The following is a 20,737-nucleotide window of genomic DNA, read 5'->3' as shown; positions in this document are numbered from 1 at the left end:
CTAAACACTGGATGTCTGGATTACCTGCCCAGACTATATTTTAGTTGTATTCTGTTTTCTTCATTCTCCCTGTAAGTCTTTCCCGTGGCACTGACTGTTGCCACTCAGGTTCATACAGTCCACATTTCTTTTGCAAGGATACTTGCCTTCTTCCTTTGTGGCGGATTCTGCGGAGCAGATCTGACTCCTTCGCAAGCCCTCTCGCCACAGGGAGACATGGATCCATGCGCTGTCTCTTTAAGCAGCCCTGACTCATGTCTGCTGAAATATCCTTCGGCAGGAGAGCTGCAGCATCCTGCTTCCGAATTCATTGGCTTCCTGTCTCCCAAAGGAGTAGACCCCCGCAACAACCCATCTACACGTGGCATAGCGTTCAATGGGGAGAAAGCATACATTAAATTAAACTCTGTCCGAAAAGCCTGATCAGAGCTTCTTAGCAGCAGCTGTGCTTCCCCACTTTTCCCTGGGAAGTTGATCTCTGAAGCGGAGTTTATGGAGGGTTGTGTAGCCAGATCAGAGGGTCCAAAGCTGAGCAGTGACGACCGTTCTGGACAGGTGTTTGTACTGGAATCCAGGTATCCACCCTTCAAATCCAGGTCTGTTCGGAGGCACAGCTAGAAAATCCAACAAGGATATAGGACAGGGTGGAGTGGGAAGTTAGGAAAAGGGTCAGGCAAGGGTGGGGAGAAAAACTTTAGTCAGAAAGTGTTCTGTACAATGCTAACTTACAGCTCTCCAGTTCCTTTCTTAACACCCCCTGGGCCCTTTCCTACACTGTTCTATCCTTTCTAGAGGGGAAGGTTTTGGGGACTAAATAGTAATCCAGTTTAGCATTTCAGTATGAGATGCCCTTTACCCTCTGGCAGTCCTACTGCAGGAGGAGGACAAGACTCAGCACTATCCCCAGGCAGTCAGTGAAGAATAGCTGGCATCTTCAATTGCCTTCACATATCCCCAAGCGAATGTTAATACCTAGTGCTAGCAAGGTTCACTATGAGGACAGAATAGATGAGATTTGCAGTCCAATTGTTATTTTATTAGCCAAGTTCTTAAGTGTCCCAAAACCTACTAAAGACCACTACAAACTACAATACAACGCCCGGGGCTTTAAAGCCGTTTATTTCCACTTATTGTCAACTTCAGCTATCTCTAACAATAGTACATTCATTTAATTTACACTGCATTTCTACATTTTACATTCTCTAACAAAACCATAATGGCATTATCTTTGCTCTGTCAGTTTGCACTTTGCACTGACACAATGGTATATACGCTTTTCTGCTCTATGTGCCAAAAATCCTCCAAGACAAAGGCGTAATCATCTCCTTTGCGATATTAATAATGTAGGACCTTGGACAATGAGCAGAGCTGACATGATTTCAACCTCTTTGCAGCAATATCATGCTCAGGGAAAAAACACAGCCACACCAGGCACCAGATCTGCCCTACTGCAGCTACTGAGCACATTTTCTCTGCTGTATTACAGCTCTGAGGAATCTCCCACACTAGAGATGAATGCCTGTTTTCCCCAGTGAAACAGTCTCTGGTCAGGGTATGTCACCTCATATTTTAAAAAAGGCTGGCAGCTAAACAAAGTACTTCTCTCTTGCATCTCCTTAACATGTTAAGATTGCAAGTGAACAAGGTAATAAAGGCTAAAGAGAGGAGGTCAGGTGCCTGTTACCAGTCAAAATTACCAGTGAGGACTTTCCCATTTCTTCCCCAGTTCCCTTTTTGCTGCCACAGGGTAAATACCACACACCACTTATCTGCTAGACTAGGGCCGACATTGATTACGGTATTTCCAGGTTCCCCAGACCTCTTGCCTTCACCTCAGTAGCCCAGACACATTAGGTCTTCACACTGCCTGTTTCCTAGCAGTGTCCACAAGCAAATAATAAATTCCAGTCTTCAATTAATCTCACTTTGACTTCTTTGCTCTCTTGCAATAAGCCTGCAAGCTCTCCTCGGTCTTACTGTGACTCATGCTCCACCCCCACGCACTCACTTTCCATGAGCCTCTGCACTCTCATCCCTCCCATCCCACCACAGCCTCAGACGCACACACAAGCACACGCGCACCCTCTGCCGCAAACGCAACTGAGATGGTGTGATAACTACCTCGGGTGACAGGGACTCAGGCCTATGCGCAGGGGAACTCTCAGGGGAGGACACGTTCTAGAGGAAGGAAAAGCATCTTGTTATTCATCTACTCAAAAAGTCAAGCAGCAGAACAAAAGAAAGCAAAAAACAAGCATAGAGGTTAGCCACAGCTGTTCCAGACAAAGACTATCCCAGGAACTTGCCCCAGCTTAGATGGCAAGTGTATCAGTTAAGTGGCTTCTTGAGCTTCCCAGAAGCACAAAGACAGGACTGGGCTATTCTGTTTCATGCTATAACTTGGTATCCAAACTACAGCACATAAAGATTAAAAAGAAGCATCTTTTTCTTTATATTTCTGATGCCATCAGATACAGAATTTGCACCATAAAATATAGAGAAATCAATGCATAGCATTTAGTCCAAGGACATGGGAAGGCTGGAAAGCCTAGTTTTGCCCCAAAGACAGCTAAGATCCCCCAGACACAACAGTGAATTTTCATAGATATTACTCTAGTAGAAGACAAAAAATGGCTCCCTCAAATCTACCATAGTTCATCATTCCAGCAAAAGTCAAGAGAACAGGTATGAACAGACAGCTTTTATGATGCATCATTTGAATACATATCGGAGGAGGGCAGCTCTTGAGCATGTGATGGCATGTTTAAGGCCTCCCCCCACAGCCTTCCTTTCCATGTTACTAAGCAGCCCTAAAATTGAACCAAAAAGGAAGGTTTCCCAGATGTACAGTGCACCATCAGGAGAACGGTAGAGGAATTACTGCCCTTTGCCAAGCAGAAATACTCAGAAAACTCATGAAGTCTCTCAGAATCTTCTCAGCTAGCTGAAAAAGCTTTTAATGGACAAACTCCACAGAAAGAGCAGATGCATGTTAATACACTAGAAGTCTCTCCTTTGAATATGGGTGGGGCCAATCTCAAAAAGTCTGAAAATTGAGTTAAAAATCTTAGCCTGTAAAAGCCTGACCAACTCGAACTTCAGAAACTTATGGGACAAGCTCTTCAGAGAGCAGCTAGAGGAGATTAATCAAGAAGGAAGTTCCTCAAAAGACATAACTTAAAAAAATGTATTCCCCAGCAAGCTAATGGTGGATCATCTTCCACTCACTAGCGGAGGCTTGTAAACTGATGGAAGAATCTTTGTTTTGTTCTCCTCCCACAGTGCCACGGTCATAGGACTGAAGTATAAACCCTTTACACATGGGGAAATGCACTCTCAGGTTAGAACTGATGATAAATAAATGAAATAAACATGACGTTAAAATGGAAATGTTATGAATGAGCTGCATTTAGAGAAATACAGAAGTTTGAACAAAGCCACCTAACATCCACCAAGACTCCTTTTCCTAGAGGAAAACGAAAGTAAAAAGGACAAGCAAGGTATAGATGCCCAGGGAAATCTAGGTCTCCCATGTCTTACAAATGGCAACAGAAATAACTAACACTGAGGTGGGACAGGAAATCAGTGACTAGACGGTGGAGGTCCACTGCAACACTGCCCTGATCTGCCATCTCAACCAGAGCACAGGTAGGGATCATTTTTATACCAAGCTCTGTGCCTGAATCAGTCTTTCATCTCTCTCCTGTGTGCTCCACAATCTTCTTCACTAACCTCAACAGATCTCCCTCTCAGACAGCTTTCAGCAAAGGGCCCTCACAGAAAAAATCAAAAGCACACTTAGCTAAAAACAAATGCCGCAAACAAAGGACTGTGTGCACTGCTGCAAAACAGATAAGGGATTGCTGCAGAACAGTCCAATATGTGGGCAGTCAGTCACTGCATAAAATGTTTTTTAATGGTTTTAAATGGCAGAGGTGTGAAGAGTTCTATTTTTTTAAATGAAAATATGCAGTATCAGAAAATAAATTAAAATTGCAAATGGCATGGTCACTATTCACAACCACAGAGCAGCAACACAAAGTGGAAGCGGAAGCTCCCAGCTGCATGGATACAGATAACCCTCCCACAGAGTTTAGAGCAAGGGAAACCATCTGCACAGTCTGCTTAGCATTTCTGCAAATTTTGCAAAAGGAAGCTATCCCGAAACAAAGGGCACAAGGTATTCTCCTGCTATACTATCAAGAGAAAGGAAAACCAAAAAACACAGTGGAAGCTGATGTAAGATTTCTACCGTACTTGGGGTTACTGCAAGCTGTTCAAGGAAAGAGAAGCAGTCTCTCCCTTTTTGGCCTTCCCTGTCTCCTGCCAGGGTTACCTCAAACTGTAGTGGAGTATTGCAGCGACTAGCAGCCAGAGAAGGAATTGGTGAGAACATCATGCCATAACCATTGCGACTCTCCTCCTCTCCTGGCAGAGATGAGCAGGGTGTAGCCAGCTGTGGGCTCACTGAGTCAGGAACTGAAGGGATGGGAGGCGGAGGGGTGACCGGAGACAGAGGCCTCAGTAACTTCTTAACGCTCTGCTCCATCAAGTAGCGAGACTTCCATTTCTTCAGGGGACTCAGCAAGTCTGAAAAACAAACTGAACTGAGGATAAGGTTGCACCATTATTAATTGCAAATCACAGGCAATCTCCTTCCACTGCTCCCAACCCAAATGGAGCCCACAAATCTCCAACATGACTATGACAGACTCCTGAAAAAGAAAGACCTCCAAAGTACTTCTATACCAGTCTCGAGACAGGTCTAGATATTGACAATAGAACAATACATAACCAGCAACACTGTAAAACAAGAAAGAGAAATATTTCAACTAGTAGAAAGTAAGCATGGGACAAAGCAGAGGGAGCTAGGGAAAGGGAGCCAGAAAGGGATAAAAACAGAGGCAAGAGGTCAGAAGGAAATGTCATTCCACAACTGCTATGAACGAACCACAGACAGCTCAGTTTTCATTAACTGAACTCAGTAGCTCTCTATAGACTATATCAATGCAGCCCAAATATGTTAATGCCCACAAAGGATGAATCCCTTCTCTTAGACCTACTCATCCTCTGTGTGGTGCCTACGCTTGCTCCACCATTGTGAATTATTTTTGATTAAAAACTCTGAAAAATACCCAGCATATATTTTGAGATGTAACAAGTTTGCTGACTTAAGCTCATAGCAGACTAAAAGTCACAAGAATGCTTTCAGATAACTAGCATGCAACGTCCATTGATGTCGTGCAGTGTGCAGAAGCAGAGTCTACTCATTTTAACATCTCTCCAGCCTGCAGACTGTTCCCCTAATTGTGCCCTGACAAGGATGTCTCCTCACCATCTTCTCTCCTATTACCATCTGTGGCACCCTAAAACTCCAGTATGTAATTACTCATCTTTTTCTGACAGCCTTCTTTCAATGACCTGTTTAATCCTTACTCCTCTCACTACAGCTACTGACCCACTGATTCTAGTAGTTTTTGATACAGTACGCATTTTACCTCATATTGGCTTTAGATGTCTCTCAGCTCCAGCAGATCTCTTATGTAGCAACCATGAAATGTCCCTACTCCGAAGAGAGAAACCCTGAGTCTCTTCTCCTTTAATAACCACGATCTCCTTATTGGGCATCACTGATGGCAAACTGGTCTACTGGGAAAAATACAGCTCTAGTCTAGTAGTCAACCCCATGCCAGTGCTCAATTTCCAGCTTGCCTTTTATCTGCACTGAGCATGGTCTGACAGAGCTCAGTTTGGTGCTGCTTCAGTTATCTCAGGACCTTTGCCATGGGCCACTTGCTCCCTCATTAGTTCATCTTCTGCGGTTATTTTCCTGTTCCTGATCTCACACCAACCTCCACTCTTCAAAAGCCCATCCACTGTCTTTCAGAAGACTTACTTGTCCCTTGTTCTCTTCACTTCCCCAGGAAAAAGAGTTGCACCGAAAGGCTAGCAAAATTAATTCTCAGTCCTACTAGAGCAGGAGATGTGATAGCCCCTTGCTCCCTGCTGTTCTGTTCCTGAACCCTCCCACACTGGAAAGCCTCCAGCTGTTTGCCTTCTTGTTCCAAGCCTGCTGCTACTAAGCCTCTCTTCTCTCTTCCCACTTCAGGGCTCAGTCAAAAGCCATTTGCCTGCGATGCCAAATCCCATTTCAACCAAATCTGTTACAGTCCTCAAGCTCCCCCATGTTTTCAGCAGCAAGGTCCTCCCAGAACTCCAACAGCTCCATAAATGGAATAAAGCTTACTTCTGCCAAATTTGCCTTCGCAAAGCTGCCAATCAATGTAGGCTTCAGGTGCCAGGATCTCTTTAAGAGTCAGTCTGCCACCGGTATTAAGCAAATCTCAGAAAATCGGAGCTCTTTAGTTTTGGTCTTACGACTTTTGTAAGTGAACAGGGCAGTGTTCATGCCTTTCCAGACACATCTCAAATGTCTTTTCAAAATACTATATTTTTAATGTTCAGTTTAAAAAAAAGTGATCAATTTTTAAAAAGTACTCAATAAATTCTGCAGTTCACTTGTTTGCTTCTTCAGGTCTTGCTCAGGAATGCGGATTTCTGGATTCTGGCACTCTGTTGTTTTTACTCAACTTTTCAATAATCAATTCTGTATTAGCTGTATGTTGCCCAGCTTCCTGTCTGTCACTCTTGGAAAATTGATCCCTGACTTGGGCAGATCTCCACCCTCTTTCTCTGTAAGAATACATTTAGATAAACTATTTAAGACTTCTGCTGCTTTACTTAGATTTTAGCACCTCCATCTTCGAGACCTTTTTACTTAATTGTTTGCTTACTGCATACATGCCTGTAAGATTTTGCTGTAGCTTTCTACAGACAGCAGATATTTAGCTGCCTAACAGCACTCTGCTGAAAAAGAGATGACATTGTACTCCTTTTTTCCTGTTGGACAAACTACCACACAGCACTAAGGTTAGTGATACAAGATAAAGAAACTGCATTTTCATAGGAAAATCCTGGGAAAGTTTATACATACTCAAAGCTAGAATGGGTCTGTAGAAATCTGAATGAATAGCAAAGTAGCATTCTCACCTGCCACAAAGACATGCTACCATGCAGCAGTACGTGCTTCAAACATTAAGATGTCATCCAGTGTGGCTACCTTTGTTCAATTGCTTCCTGCAATTTCATTCGTAAGCGCCCAAGCTGCCCTGATGGTGCCGAGTACTTACCTGTGTCATCTTTGCAGATGCTGGAAGAACTGCTGTTCTCGTTACTTTGGTATAGACACTGCGTTCTGTTCTCTTGTGGAGCTGGTGAGGTCTGAGTCATCCCCTCTTCCAGGGCTTGTTTGATCCAGCGCTGAAACAGAAGGAGACTACATAAACGTGCAACCCCTCAAATACTTTACATCTACTGTGCAGGACGTACTCCAACTCCTACACTTTTGTACGGCAGGGCAGACAGCTCAGTACTCTGACATTACCTCCTTCACATGCACTCAGACAAACCTGCTAGAACACAGCTGTTAATACTGAATCTAATGATGACTATGATGGGTCTGGATATGCATTCTTGATAAGACGTATTCTAGGGATCGCCAGTCTTTTGCAATAACATAAGGATAAATATTAATAAACATACTTACTATTAATAGATTAAACCCAGAGATCTGGCAGCTAAGAACTGCTAACAGCAAGTTTCACTGGGGTGAGGGGGGAAGTGATGAATTGTGTTAAAAACCTCATTTCTGCAGAAAGCCCTGTTTCCTGCTCAGGACCATGAACACACTGGTCCCCTGCCCTACTAAGGCATATTAGTGCCGCACACAGATTCTGCTCTAACAGCTCCAGCAGAGAAACGGCTGAGTTCAGCCACAGAACAATTCTTCTAACACTGTGTTTTCTGCCAGAGTGAGAAAAAGAGCAAAAAAATCTGAGAGAACATGAGCAGCAGTTTTTGAGGGGCTACACAAGAGGAGATAGTAAGGGGAAACCATTTCTTCAGCTACAAACAAACAATGAAAATCACAGTTGGAAAGAACATGGACCAAGAAGAATGTTTCATGTCTCATCCAAGCAACCAAGAATCAAAGGCTCAGCAAACCATCTGCTACAGTGGGTGTACCAGCCCTATACCTTGACACAAACTGATCCCTGAAGGCAGGCAGAAAACCGCTGCTTGCTTTACTATGAAAAATAATGTAATCTAATGAAAAAGCATTCAAGTGATTCAGTAAACCAACAGCAAAACTGCAGGAAAAATAAATACAGTATTTTGCATTTGCGTAGTTTTACCCGAGGGACTTACTTTACCAGCCTTTTATTCTCCTAGAGAGGTTTAAAATCATTACTTCACTTTCCAGTAAGTCATAGTTCTTCTACATCAACATGTACCCTATTAGAGATACACATATATATCTTAAAATTCCTCAAAGCTAACCTGAAAGCACATCAGAAGCTCAGTGCCCACAATCCTCAAAGTAAAACTGCCACAGTTGAAAACTTTAGCGCAAGGATGAAGGGCAGGTCACAGTACTGCTTTGACGGACTTCACTACTACAGAGCTGACACCTTTTCTCTGTTCAAATAGGTCTCAATAGGATTCCACTGCAGCCACTAGAAAAAACAAGGAGCATCAACCAGTCTGGAACGCTGCTACCTCAAATACCTCTGACAGCCAAGTCACTGTATGATGCATGATTAATGTGAACAGGCTACACAGTTCAGTTTCCTTGCAAGGAATACTTTGGATACAAGCTGAGAACATCGTCTAAGTTTCTTTTTTGGCACAGTCCTTAGTATTTTAACAAGGAGCACGCTGGCAATCCAAGAAAATACGAAATGTGATCTATTTCAACAGCCTTTACAAATCAAACTTTGTGACTGAGTAGTCAGAAGCAGACAAGAGAGAAGATCAGGTCTTGAAAGAGTAGAGCTGTCAAGCTCTGGACTATTTCCAGACCTCAGCTAGCGGAAAAGGGAGTCTTCACTGTGACAGTTTTCTAAAACATCCAAAACATGTGAAAGTCAGACTTTTCCTGCAGGACATCTCCAGCCAGCATCTAGACTGTCCGTAGTAGTGATAAAAAACACTGAAGGCTAGGAAGCAGTATTTTCATGAGAAAGCTGGGCAACTCCCACAAAGTGGATGAAAACCCTTATTAGAACAGTTATTGACGATTTACTTTCAAAAAGTACAGATGAACCAAATGACTTTCTGCAATATCTGTTCTGGGCACAGAACCTTTCAATATTTTATTAATTATTTAGATGATACAACAGGCAGCATTGCCTAAGTTTTTAGATGACACCAAGCTGAGAGGAACTAGAACATGCTGGAAGACAGTTTTCAAAATTCTTAGTAAACTGGGAAATTGATAGGAAAAAATAGGATGTAGCTCTGCAAGGACTGGAGAAAAGTACCACACTAAGTCAGAAACAATTACTTGTGAAAATACAGGCTAGAAAACTATTGAGTTGTTCTAACAAACATAGTAAGTCATGAATCAAACATGAGTCTAAATCAATTCATTGGAAAAAAAAATCCAATCATCACGTACAAAAAAGGGTACAAGCTATGACACAGAGCAACCTTCTGCTTTATTCAGCACTGAAAATGCCCCAGCTACAACACAACATCCAGTTTTGGACACTGAACTTCAGGAAAAGCGAGGACCAGATGGAAGTCATCCATAGATGCAGCAATGAGAATTATCATAGGGCTAGAAAAATAGGCAAAGGTAGGAAAAGGCTGGAAGATGGGGATTATGCAGAACATAGTATTGCTTTTTCAAATAAGTAAAAGATTGCTTCTAAAGAAAAGGAAAAATCTCTCTGTTCCATAATGGAAAGGATAATAACAAGAGACAATCTTTCTCAAGGCAGATTAAGATTGTTATGAACTTCACCCGTAGAGAGCTTAAATAAGGGTCTGAACAAACAATTGCAGGAATTAGATCAGTCAGAAATAGATTAGATATGCTCAAGACTTTTTTCTGTGATTGCATGACACCAGGTCCACATGCAGTCCTTGTCACTGGTTCCATGATAACAATTCTCATTGAATTGGGAGCTTCTTGGCTAGTTGTGCAGCAAATGCAGCAAGCAGGGAACTTGGAATAAATCTGCCAGGTCCGGTCTGGACGCTTCTCTTTTCCCTGAGGCTCAAGGACACTGTTAAGTGCCCCAAAAAGCAGCATGAGCCTTACAATTCTCAGCTTATAGATGTGTGGGGAGATTGCCTATGCACATGGAAACAAACAAGATTTTGGTCACATATGAGTACAAATGAACCACCAAAAGCTGTACCTATGAAGGAAATACCCAGGAGACCTTAGCTTCTTTTCACAGGTACATGTTAGTGCATGACAACCAGTTGGCTGAAGGTGGGAACAGCAAGGGCTACAACTTCTCTCTGAAAAAATTTCCTCAAAGGAGGGCAAAGAATCCAGGATGTGGTACCCGACGTTGAAAGTTACCAGGACTGGGAGATCAGACAGGATTTCCATAAGATTGCTCTCAGGAACCAGGAAGCACCTTTGAGCAAAGCTGACAGGTGATAGGCAAGAGGGATTCTGACAGAAATTCAGTTTACCAAACAAACCTGAACTGCTATTTCCCTGCTGATGAGCAAATGCTAATATTTACTGGCCACATACCATCTCTGGAGGAATAAAGTCCTCAGCTGGGCTCGCAGTTCAGGCTTGCTGCAGAGCCACAAACAGTTGTTGTGGATAGACAGTCTGTAGTCCAACACAGAGCTCTGGGCTTGCTCTTGTGAACAGGCAAACTCAGAGCTTTGCTAAATAATAAAGGTTCTCCAAAGACAATGGACAATGACTGAAGCACTGTATTCTTGAGGTGTTCGGCAACACACTCCTACCCCCACATTACCAACCATCTCTGACTGCGAAAATGGAGGAGAGGGTTGAAAACACGCTCCATTGACTGCATCAACATATCAGACAGTGCCATCTCGGCAGGAATGCATAGAAATAGGCTCAAATATGATACAGCAGCTTTACAAGGATGCCAGTGACAACACACAAAGCTCCTGAAGGTAAACACAAACAAACGTACCTTTTTACAGGAGCTGTACATTCCATCCAACAGAAATGGCCTTCGACGTCTCTCAGGGTTGAAAGGTGAACCAAAACGAATGTAGTGTTTAGGTGTGGTACAAATTAGTGGGGAGTGGATGAGACCTGGCAACATATTTAGGGTTGTTGCCAAAACTGTCGGGTCTGTAGTAATGCGCAGAGGGCATTCAATGGGACACTCCTGCTTTTCTGCCTTGTCATTCAGCCATTCAGTAACAAGATACTGAAGAAGAAAACAAAAATATCAATGTAACTAGCAATTGCAAAGAAGAAAGGCAATACAGCGCAACGGCATATGGGGAAACAATGCTCAAGTCAGCCTGCATGCTAAGACCTCTGTGCTCCTCAACAAGAAGGAATGCAGCCAGGACTTCCTGCATCAATCCCAGTTCTCATCTATTAGCATGCACACCATCTAGTTCACACGAGTAGCTCAGTTTTATGCTTCCACTAATCTTATTAGAAGGCTCTCCCTGAACTTGATCACCTTGTTCTAAACCAGCTTCTAATTGCAAGCCTAAATGTATTAATGGCTAACTATGTCCAGGATGTGCCAAGCATCCACTATCTTCTGCTGTTTTTCTCCTGTCCCTTACAGGTTTCTCCCAGTTTGTACACTGCAGTTTGCAGTGATATCCCCTCTCAGTCTTCTGTTCTACTAAGATGAAAACTGATCTGTTTTAGTTTCTTCTAAACAAACACCACACCCTCATCCCTAAAAGGGGTTCCCACTGATTCCCACATCCAACACCTTTTTATGGCATTCTAAACTTAATCCTAAATTCCACCTAATGCTTATTACACAATGGCTCCACTCCTTGATCTCTCATTAATAAACCCAAGAGAACCTTTGTTTTACTGTCCTTTACAAGATGCAACATCCTAGTTATTTCTAGTTTTGTTGTTGTAAGCAATTTTCACTACACCTTTCACTTCTTGATCTAAGACAGCTTTCTTGGTTGACAGTCTTTTTCTCCTTGCTCTTAAGATACTGGAAATAAGTAGAAAATTTCTTGAGATGGTATTCATCCTCTTTCATGTAAAGCCTCTTCCTGTAATTTTTTTCTCCTAAAATTGTCCAGCATTTCACAGATGAGTGAGTACTATCTCAAGCTCAGTGTGCCTACAAGAGCCCTTCTAATCTTTTCTTCAACTGTGCCTGGCTTTCTTCCTTACTGCAAACATCACCAGAAATCTTGGCACTGCCACTCAGGCCAGTAATCTGAAAGTTACCTTCTCTCCAGACCTCTCTCCAAGGCCCCTCAATCTGTTCTAAGACATAGCCTTTCTTTTGGACTTAAAAGCTCATACTCTTGCCCAGATTATCAGCATCTAGTCTTTAAATGACTGCTACCCCATCTGATACATCTGTAACAATCACTTGCACACTGCTGCCAAAAGCTTTTCCTAGCTCATGGTGCACAGGCACATCAGCTCTCTTCATCTTTCTAACATGTACCTTGTTCTCCTGCACAAACAACAGGAACACTTGTTCTCCTCACCACGGCCTTTCTTGGCCATCTCCCAAGCTTCCCACTGCCCTCAACATCCAGGGCTGAGACTGTTGTTTCTGCCTCCCTTACACAGGGTCCAGCCTCCATCATCCAATTCCTTCTATTTCCAAGCCCCTCCAGACCTTCTCTTGCAGGGCCCCTCACGCCAGAAGCAGTTTTCTCCCCACTACACAAAGATGCGTCATTTACCTCTTTCCAGCCCACCTCTGCTGGGCCCAACAGTGCGACCCTGCTTACTGCACCTGTACCATGCTGCTGGCATCTATCTTTAAGCCCTACGAAGACTTGTGGTATAGACCAGCTAACCTCTTTCAATCTTTGTACAGCACTGAACAGCTTGATTCTGACCCATAATGAGGGCTCTTAGCCACAATGAGGCAAGCAATACAATAAACGTAAAGTCACATCACTGCAAGTATAACAAAGATCTTTTTTCCCTGAGCCAATTTTTTCCTGAAGGCCACCTAAAGCCCTCTTTTCCTCTCCCCAGCTTAAGCACTTGATAGTTACCTTTTTAGTTTTGGGGTACTTTACTGTGGCCCGATTAGACTGAGATCCTGCAGCCAGAATAGCAGTTGGGTCAGATCCAGTCAACTGTTTGCCTTCTCCTGGACCTTCTACATTACTGACATCTGCTGTGGTTACCAAGCTGGCAGTGCTTCCTTCCTCTGGGACAGCCTGTGCGAGTTCAGCTTGTTGGGAACTGGCTTGCTTCTGCCTTCTCAGTCTTTGTGCTGAACTGGTCCGATATCGAGAGAATCGACTTTTCGGTCGGGGCCTGGAAGGTTTTGCTGGAGCAGGCTTAGTAACTGTTTTTTCTGGGACAGCATCCTACAACATAAACTGTCATTAGTCCAAGCAGTTCTAAGAATCTTCCTTTTCTTTATATACAAGAACAAGGATTGAGATTTATTTATTGACATTATCTCACCCACATAAGCTGGTTGGACCTTATTTGTATTGGCTTATAAGATGGCTTGGGACCCTTCTAAAAGACTGGCACATTTTCTCCAGTCTGCTGTGATGTTAAATGGTCAACCAGAACATTCAGAACCATCTTGTCTCAAGAAAGCAGCAGTATGAAACTTGCCACTTGTCTGAAGGTAACTACTCCCACTCCTGATCTGAGCTGACATGCATCATTGCAAAATCTAATTTGGAAGCACGTGTTCCCTGTATATGGCAGGGCTCAGATACCTGTTGGCAAAAAAAACCCCCAAAACAAAAACACCACACCACAAACAAACAATTTCCTCAATCACTGTAGGCATGCAGCCAACTTAAGAACACATCAGTACGCAAGAGAGAATCCAGTCTCTCAAGCCGCTACAGGGGGCCCACTGGCTAAGGGAGCTGGGCATGACCTAACAGCAGCCTTCCAGCATCCAGAAGATCATCCGGAAGAAGATGCAGCCCAACTCTTCACAGTGGTGCATGGTGGAAGGACAAGAGTCAATGACATAAATTGAAGCAAGACATTCAGACTGGATATAAGGGAAAACTTTTTCACCAAGAGAACAGTCATGCATAGGAAAAGGTTTCCTAGAGAGGTTGTGCAATCTCCATCCTTGGAAATATTTGGGACAATAATAGATAAAGCTGTGGCCAGTCAGATGTGACCTCAGAGCTGACCCTGCCTGGAGCAGGATGGACTAGAGACCTCCTGAGGTCCTTCCCAACCTGATCAATCCTATGATCAAACATGCTGCACATGTGCTTGGTGCAATCTATAGAACAGTCCCTTCTTCATCTTACCACTACTTGTGAAGACCGTCGTGTGTTCACTCCAGTACTAGTGTTACTGTTAGAAACATTCGGAACAGCAGCACTAACTGTTGAGCTTCCATCTTCAGTTTCGGGAGTCTCTGTTTTTATTTCCTCCAGCTCAGGAGCCTCAGCATTGATGTTGAGTTCAGCATCAGTGCTGTTCCGGTCTGATGGTTGCTCTCGTCTCCTCTTTCTCTTTTCCAAGTTTTCAAACATGTGCATGATGGCTTCTACCTTCCTATCTTCTCGGGACTAGAAAACATAAGAGTAAATTTAAGTCAGTACTGCAAATTATGCAAATAAAGAGGAGGATACAAGAACAGATACAGGACACGGCACAGGAGAGAAAATCTGACAACACAGTTAGGACACAACTTCCAAGTAGCAATGACACAAGAGCCAGAAATGGGACAGAGAGAAGCAGGGTTTCCCTCTCCCCCCGCCCCAATATTTGCATTTTTCAAGATGGCAAATTTCCCAGAATGCCAATAGCATAATTACATGTTCATAGAATAACTAGAAGAACTAGACTTTGTTCTTACATAAGAGTACTTAGATACTACTGAGTTATATTCATAAAACAGCCATAAGGAAACGCATATTTTCGAAGAATTAAAACACATAAGACATAGAATAGAGTGAAGAGACAATCTGGAAACAAATGGAGCCATTCACTAATGACCAAGCATTAGAGGTAAACATAAGCCAAAGGCAACAGAATTAAGTGAATCAGTAATTTGCATTAAGTATAACACACCACGCAAACTGACTAAAATGATCCAGATTCATTCCTTCCCTGATGTCAGGAGATCACACAGCTCAAAAATAAAAGCTCTTGTCCAAGCAGCTTACATAGTGGATAAGAAAAACAGAACAACATGAGAGAGTACGGAGGCAAAAAAGAAAGTATTTATTATGCAAACAGAAAGGACAGGAAATCTTATCACCTGGTAGTATCAAGATAATTGGTCATTATGCATATAAAAGGTTCTGTACAATAAGGCAGCAGTGACTGACAAGCAGGCTGAATTGAGTGAATTTTAAGAGGTGGGGGCAGGTGCATGCTGAGAAGTGCCATGGAGGAGAAAGTATCTTGAATCATAGAGCAGCATTCAATCACAGCAGCCTGGCTTTTACAGTTTTCTGTTCAAAGGATATTCAATACACACAAAAATAAATTTTTTGAGACATGAGGAAAACTATAAATACAGGTATTTACGTGGTGCCAAGTATAGAAAACAATCTCGTTAAAGAAGATTAACTGGTGAAACATGTACAGGAACAGGGCTTACACAGGTTCAGGGAAAACTAATACCTTATTGTGAGAAAAGATTTCTTGAGTTATACTGTCCCAGAAAGAGACCAGCTTCTCTGCATTAAAAATGAAATCTTCCCTCCAATCTTAAGGCCAGTCTGATAGAAGATTGCTTTTATTCAAATTCTAGCAGAAACTGACTGTTTTATCTTGTCCCTTCTAAAAAAATCCATGTGATACTCCAAGGATATCTCTGCTGAGATTAGAAAAGGGCTGCTGTACATTCTCTGTGGATGGCCCTCAACTTTGCAATTTGCTACACTATCCCAACACTATTTAAAGCACGGCTCAGAAAATTTGCACATACAAGACCAGTTTCTTTGATCAGAGGAAGAGGGGTGGTTAAGGTATTTGGTGAACAAAGAGGACAGGGAATTCTGAGCTCTGATACATTTGTTGCCCGGTAGAGGAAAGGAACACTTTTTATTCATTGCTTTTTTTTTCCCCCTCCCTCCTTTTAAACATCAATGCATTGAGCAGAGCTCAGAACACCTGCATTCACATGCATAAAATATCCTAATCCAGTGAGCAACCCCAGATGCTATAGAAGGCATAAGAAATTATAGCTCCTCTTGGAAAATGCAGAAAAGAATTATTTAATCACAGTTTAAAGAACACCTAAAATACTGGAGGAATAAAAACCTAACTAATTCTACTCAGTACAGAAGAAGGCAGAGAAGGGATTGTGTGATTAAAGATCCAAGAGCACTAAGAAACATTTTTATCAAGAATACTGATTAAAATGACAATGATTTGGGAGCACAAAGGGATTTCCTAATAAAGAATATAGCTCCATGGATACTCTTCGCAGACTTGTGCCAACCTTGCTGTTGGTGGTCTACCCTTCTAATCAACTTTTGCCACCCTCATGCCAACATGTTTGCATAACCATTCAGTGAACCCACACAGGGAACAGATAAAGGTTAACAAACCTAAACTAGCCAGCAAAACAGGTCAGTTTTAACCAGGATCAATTTCAAATTCTGATTCATCATATGGCTCCATAAATCCCTGAGCTGGCAAAAAGGAGGGGCATTGCAGGAGCAGAAAAAAAGGTGCAACTACTCCAAATCTGGTGCCATCTTGTTAATAGTATGTTTTAGGTTGTAGAACAGCCCTGAAAGTAAGAGTTAATCCTTTCAGCTGGGCAACAGACCTGTCCTGGATCTTCTAATTTGCAGTGCCCTACCAAATATCCTGTGATAAGGGAACAGCCTGGTTTTAACAAATTAAGAGAGACCATTAAGAACTGGAACTTGTACTGGAACTACTGAAATAACCAGCTGGACCTGTTGGTCAGGGCATGAAACAAGTCCTAAGGGGAATGATACCCAGACTGAGAGAGGTACTTGCCCGTCGGTTGTGGACCAAGGCTCCCTGTTCATCTACAGACTCCTCTTTCTCCCCTTCCTGTTTCTCCTCTTTATCTGCAACCTGAAAGAGAAGCCCAGACTTAGTAAGGCAAACAAAATCTGAAGCTGCTTTTATAGTGCTTTTATATCAATCTGCATGCCAAAGTTTTACAGAAGGCCTGCTCGCAGTTTTTGCCCTGGAGAAACCACTGCCCTATAAAACAGAATCCACACCACAGAAAGACAAAGATATTTGACAAAGCGTCAAGGATTTTACCTCACTGTCACTGACTGCTGCAGGTCCCTCTGGAACTTCCTCTGTTTGTTGATTGCCATTCTCATCCGATGCAATGCCCTGCTGTTCCATTTCTAGCTCCTTTCGACGGGCTTTTCGACGGCGTGTTTCTGCCCCAAGCAGTGTGCCTAAAACAGGTGGAGGTAGGTGTTCCGCAGCATTTGGGCTACGTTTCTGCACGGGGCAATTCCGGTTCCCCTTGTGACACGCACAATCCACTTTATAGTTGCTGCTCCAAAACACAAACATAATTCGTGTCACTCTTCATTTCTCAACCCTTATACAGAGACATTTAATGCATCTCCTACTAAACATCTCACCACGTGCCAAAGCAAGGACAGCAGGCTACCTTATGGCCTCTATTGTAGAATATGCCAGCAGAACTGGACAGAATAGCCGGAAAATGCAATTCAGTAGAAAACGGAGCAAAATGTAGAATGCGAGGAAAGGGCTGGAGGAAGATGTCCAGTCCAGGAGGGCAGTGGAGAGCTCCTGGGTGAGGTGAAGGACTCACCAGATGTTGTACTCATAGTCAAAGGCGATGGTAACCTCTGTGTCCTTGGCAATGGTGGCAACAGCATAGATACACAGGTGGATCATCCCATCAGCAATCACATGACGAACCTTGTTAAACAAAGTAGAGAGAAACTGACATCTCCACCAGCTGCGCTTCTTATTTTCAAGGGGGAAGCCTCCTTCTGCAAAATAGCTCTTATCTATTGCAGGAATAATTAAATTGTCCATAGAGAAAAGCCTGCTTCACTGGTCTCTCATTGATCTTTCTCATCCTGTGCTTTTCCACTTACACTTCATACCACCTGCTATCTCTAACTAGCATTCTGCAGCCAAAGGAAAGCTAAAAAAGAAGTTTCCCTTCTCAAGAAAAAGTCATATTCCCCAACTTCTTCTGATCTCATCTTCCAAGTATAAACTGCCAAATGAGTAAGAGATGCAGAGAATTTACCCCATCTGCAGCATTTTAGGTTTAATATTCATAAAAAGGTAAGACACTAAACATATGTAAAACATCTATCCATAATTATGGTGACAATGAAGTGAGAATTTACCTCTGCATTTGGAGTGCAGGAACGCCTGATGAACCTGGCATCATTACCAAAGGTGCGGGCATCAACACACATTTCAACGCCATTGAACTTGGAGTAGAACAGCACAAATGGGTATGGCCTAGAGAAGTAACAAAACATCTCAATCCCAAAATACCCAATTCCCATAGCATTTATAATAGGTATCCCTCGCTTTACTAGAAACAGTGATCCCATCAGCACTATTGCTCTGGAGGCTTATGCACTTCCAGGATCACAGTTTAACATATCTACTTAAGAAGGTTTTCATCCATAAACAGAGCATCAAGCTGATGTTGCGTATTTGATTTCACATTTCTATGGATGGCACAGCCAACAAGAGCCCTGTCAGTGTGCTTTATCCCGCAGAGACGCTAGTCTCTCTGTGCCATGATGCTCTCACACTAGTCACTTCATAGTACTCTTACTTTTTGAAGAAATGCCCATTGACCTCGAATTGCTGTCGTAACATAACCTTCCCTCGATACTCAATTATAAGGGTATCTAGTGCCAAGTCTCTTGCTGCCCTCAGGATCTTCCGGTGCTTCTGAACCCGAGTCACCCTTCCCAGCTGCAGCTGTAACAAAAACCAGAGCACAATATGAGAACTTAGACCAAAGGCCTGGGCCACTGTTTTGTGAAGAGTATTTTCCTACATAAAAAGAAAAATTCATCTAGTAACAGCACCGGGAAATTCTGGTCAGGTGAATATATTGTTTATTCTGTGACATTTCAGCAACTATCAATGACCTTGACAGTATTTATTGAAAACAGACAAAATAATAGGTATTCTTTTCCTTTAACAGTAAGTCTCACAAATCTATCGGACCAAGTATTTTAGTCTTGCAGCTCGAAGGCATAACCAGACCTGTCAGTTGCTGCTAGTAGGGAGCTGCTCCCCCTAAATCTTGGATTGTCACACATTCAGAGAAAAAAAACCACATGTTTTTCCTTCTACAGAGGATGGTAAATTCTACCTAACAAGCCAAAGACTTTAGCTGTGGCTATCTACTGCCATCCAGAATCTTCTCTTTATCTTCCTGCTCAACTAATGCTGGGGACTTTTATTTATTTATTTAAAAAAAGTGAAGAAATATGTTTTTCAAGTAACTATCGGCAGTTTGCTGAATCTTTGTTAAGTTCACAGACCCAATACAACGGATTTTCACATCAACATGCCTTGACAGTATGAAACCTCAACATTTTTTTTTTTTAAGGACAGACATCCAAGGGAGAAGTGCTTTACAGAATAATGGAGGGAGTATTATAAGCATGAAGGCATAGAAAACACTTCTCCCATAAGTAGGAAAAGTACTTTGTTTGTAAAAGGTTGAACGTCTCTGCAAGTGAAAATTAGGGAAATTTGCAAAATTACGTAATGATGGCTGACTGCCTTACCATAAGAGCTGTGCCTGCTCTTTCCTAATCATGCTATTCTTAAGGGGCAGATTCTGATACTTTTCCAGAGTGAATTTAGACAAAGTATTCTTATTTCAGTAATAATGACAATCACCTATCTACATTAGAACTAAAATACGAGGTTTTGTTAAAAGAAAGCTCGCAACTTTTCCTGATAAAACTCTTCTCTGCTTAGAAACAGTTACTGGGCAGTCTGCTCAAATGGATAAAAATCACCCTAGCTTAAGGAGGGGCTCAATCTGGACAATGACAGAACGATGACTTTCTAATCTCCCTCCTGAAAATAAAGCTAATGCCTTAAGGCAGCACTCCGTCCTGGAAACCAAATGAAACCCTCTGTATTGACTGTGTTCAAAGTATTGAATCACAGACTTTACCTTTCTCTTTTGTAACATTTTTACACATGCTCTGAACAAACCTCTTCTGGAGGAGGAATACTTTCATTGTTTTAACATGACATACTGCAGACCTTAGATCAGCCAGTAAAGTAAGACCCATTTGTTGACTTTTCTCTCTCAGGTCCAGGATAAAAATAGCTTTATCAAAATATTCATTTGAAACCTATGCAGACGTGAGTAATGGTTGTGCTATTCCAGACCTCCTCTCAGAGATGCATCCAATGCTACATCATGCCTACAGGGTACACTTCCAGGAACCATTTTCATACCGCTCTATCCCCAGACAACTGAAAAAACCCCGAATGTACATATTAGAGACTGAACAGCCTTGCGGAAGGTTGTTCATCTCCTGTCTCAGGTCCTGACAGGAGCTCACAGAGCATCTCTCAAGTCCACAGAAGCCCACTGAACTGACACGAAAGGACCAAGTTATTTCTGGGCTAAGCAGCTACACTGCTAGCCCTGATTTCTGATCACCAACCCCATGACACCAGTGAACTCTAGGATAAGATGAGTTTGCATTGCCCAGGACAGTA

The 20,737-nt window shown here is 42.6% G+C and overlaps 1 protein-coding gene across 8 annotated transcripts in view; it reads right to left on the bottom strand.

Annotated features, from left to right (window-relative positions):
• The window catches only part of SETD5 (SET domain containing 5), a 74,638-nt gene that overhangs the window by 13,409 nt on the left and 40,492 nt on the right, over positions 1 to 20,737 (bottom strand). For 4 of the 8 annotated variants that reach the window (XR_010391276.1, XM_064519017.1, XM_064519013.1 and 1 more), the window contains 12 exons: positions 18,813 to 18,961; positions 18,370 to 18,487; positions 17,817 to 17,926; positions 17,285 to 17,534; positions 17,009 to 17,089; positions 14,329 to 14,592; positions 13,084 to 13,404; positions 11,040 to 11,282; positions 7,191 to 7,320; positions 4,337 to 4,602; positions 2,122 to 2,178; positions 147 to 614 (listed from right to left, as the gene is read on the bottom strand). Coding sequence is in view for 7 of the 8 variants with exons in the window: in XM_064519017.1 (XP_064375087.1) it covers positions 147 to 614; positions 2,122 to 2,178; positions 4,337 to 4,602; positions 7,191 to 7,320; positions 11,040 to 11,282; positions 13,084 to 13,404; positions 14,329 to 14,592; positions 17,009 to 17,089; positions 17,285 to 17,534; positions 17,817 to 17,926; positions 18,370 to 18,487; positions 18,813 to 18,961 (2,457 nt within the window). In the remaining variant the exon portion in view is untranslated. The remainder of the gene's footprint in view (positions 1 to 146; positions 615 to 2,121; positions 2,179 to 4,336; positions 4,603 to 7,190; positions 7,321 to 11,039; positions 11,283 to 13,083; positions 13,405 to 14,328; positions 14,593 to 17,008; positions 17,090 to 17,284; positions 17,535 to 17,816; positions 17,927 to 18,369; positions 18,488 to 18,812; positions 18,962 to 20,737) is intronic. The other 4 variants (XM_064519018.1, XM_064519016.1, XM_064519015.1 and 1 more) reach the window with 3 other exon arrangements.

Source organism: Dromaius novaehollandiae, chromosome 12 (genome assembly GCF_036370855.1).
Source record: "Dromaius novaehollandiae isolate bDroNov1 chromosome 12, bDroNov1.hap1, whole genome shotgun sequence".
Classification (NCBI taxonomy): Eukaryota; Metazoa; Chordata; class Aves; order Casuariiformes; family Dromaiidae; genus Dromaius; species Dromaius novaehollandiae.
The sequence above is the reverse complement of the archived record's forward strand: the minus strand, read 5'-3'. Positions and strand labels throughout refer to the sequence as shown.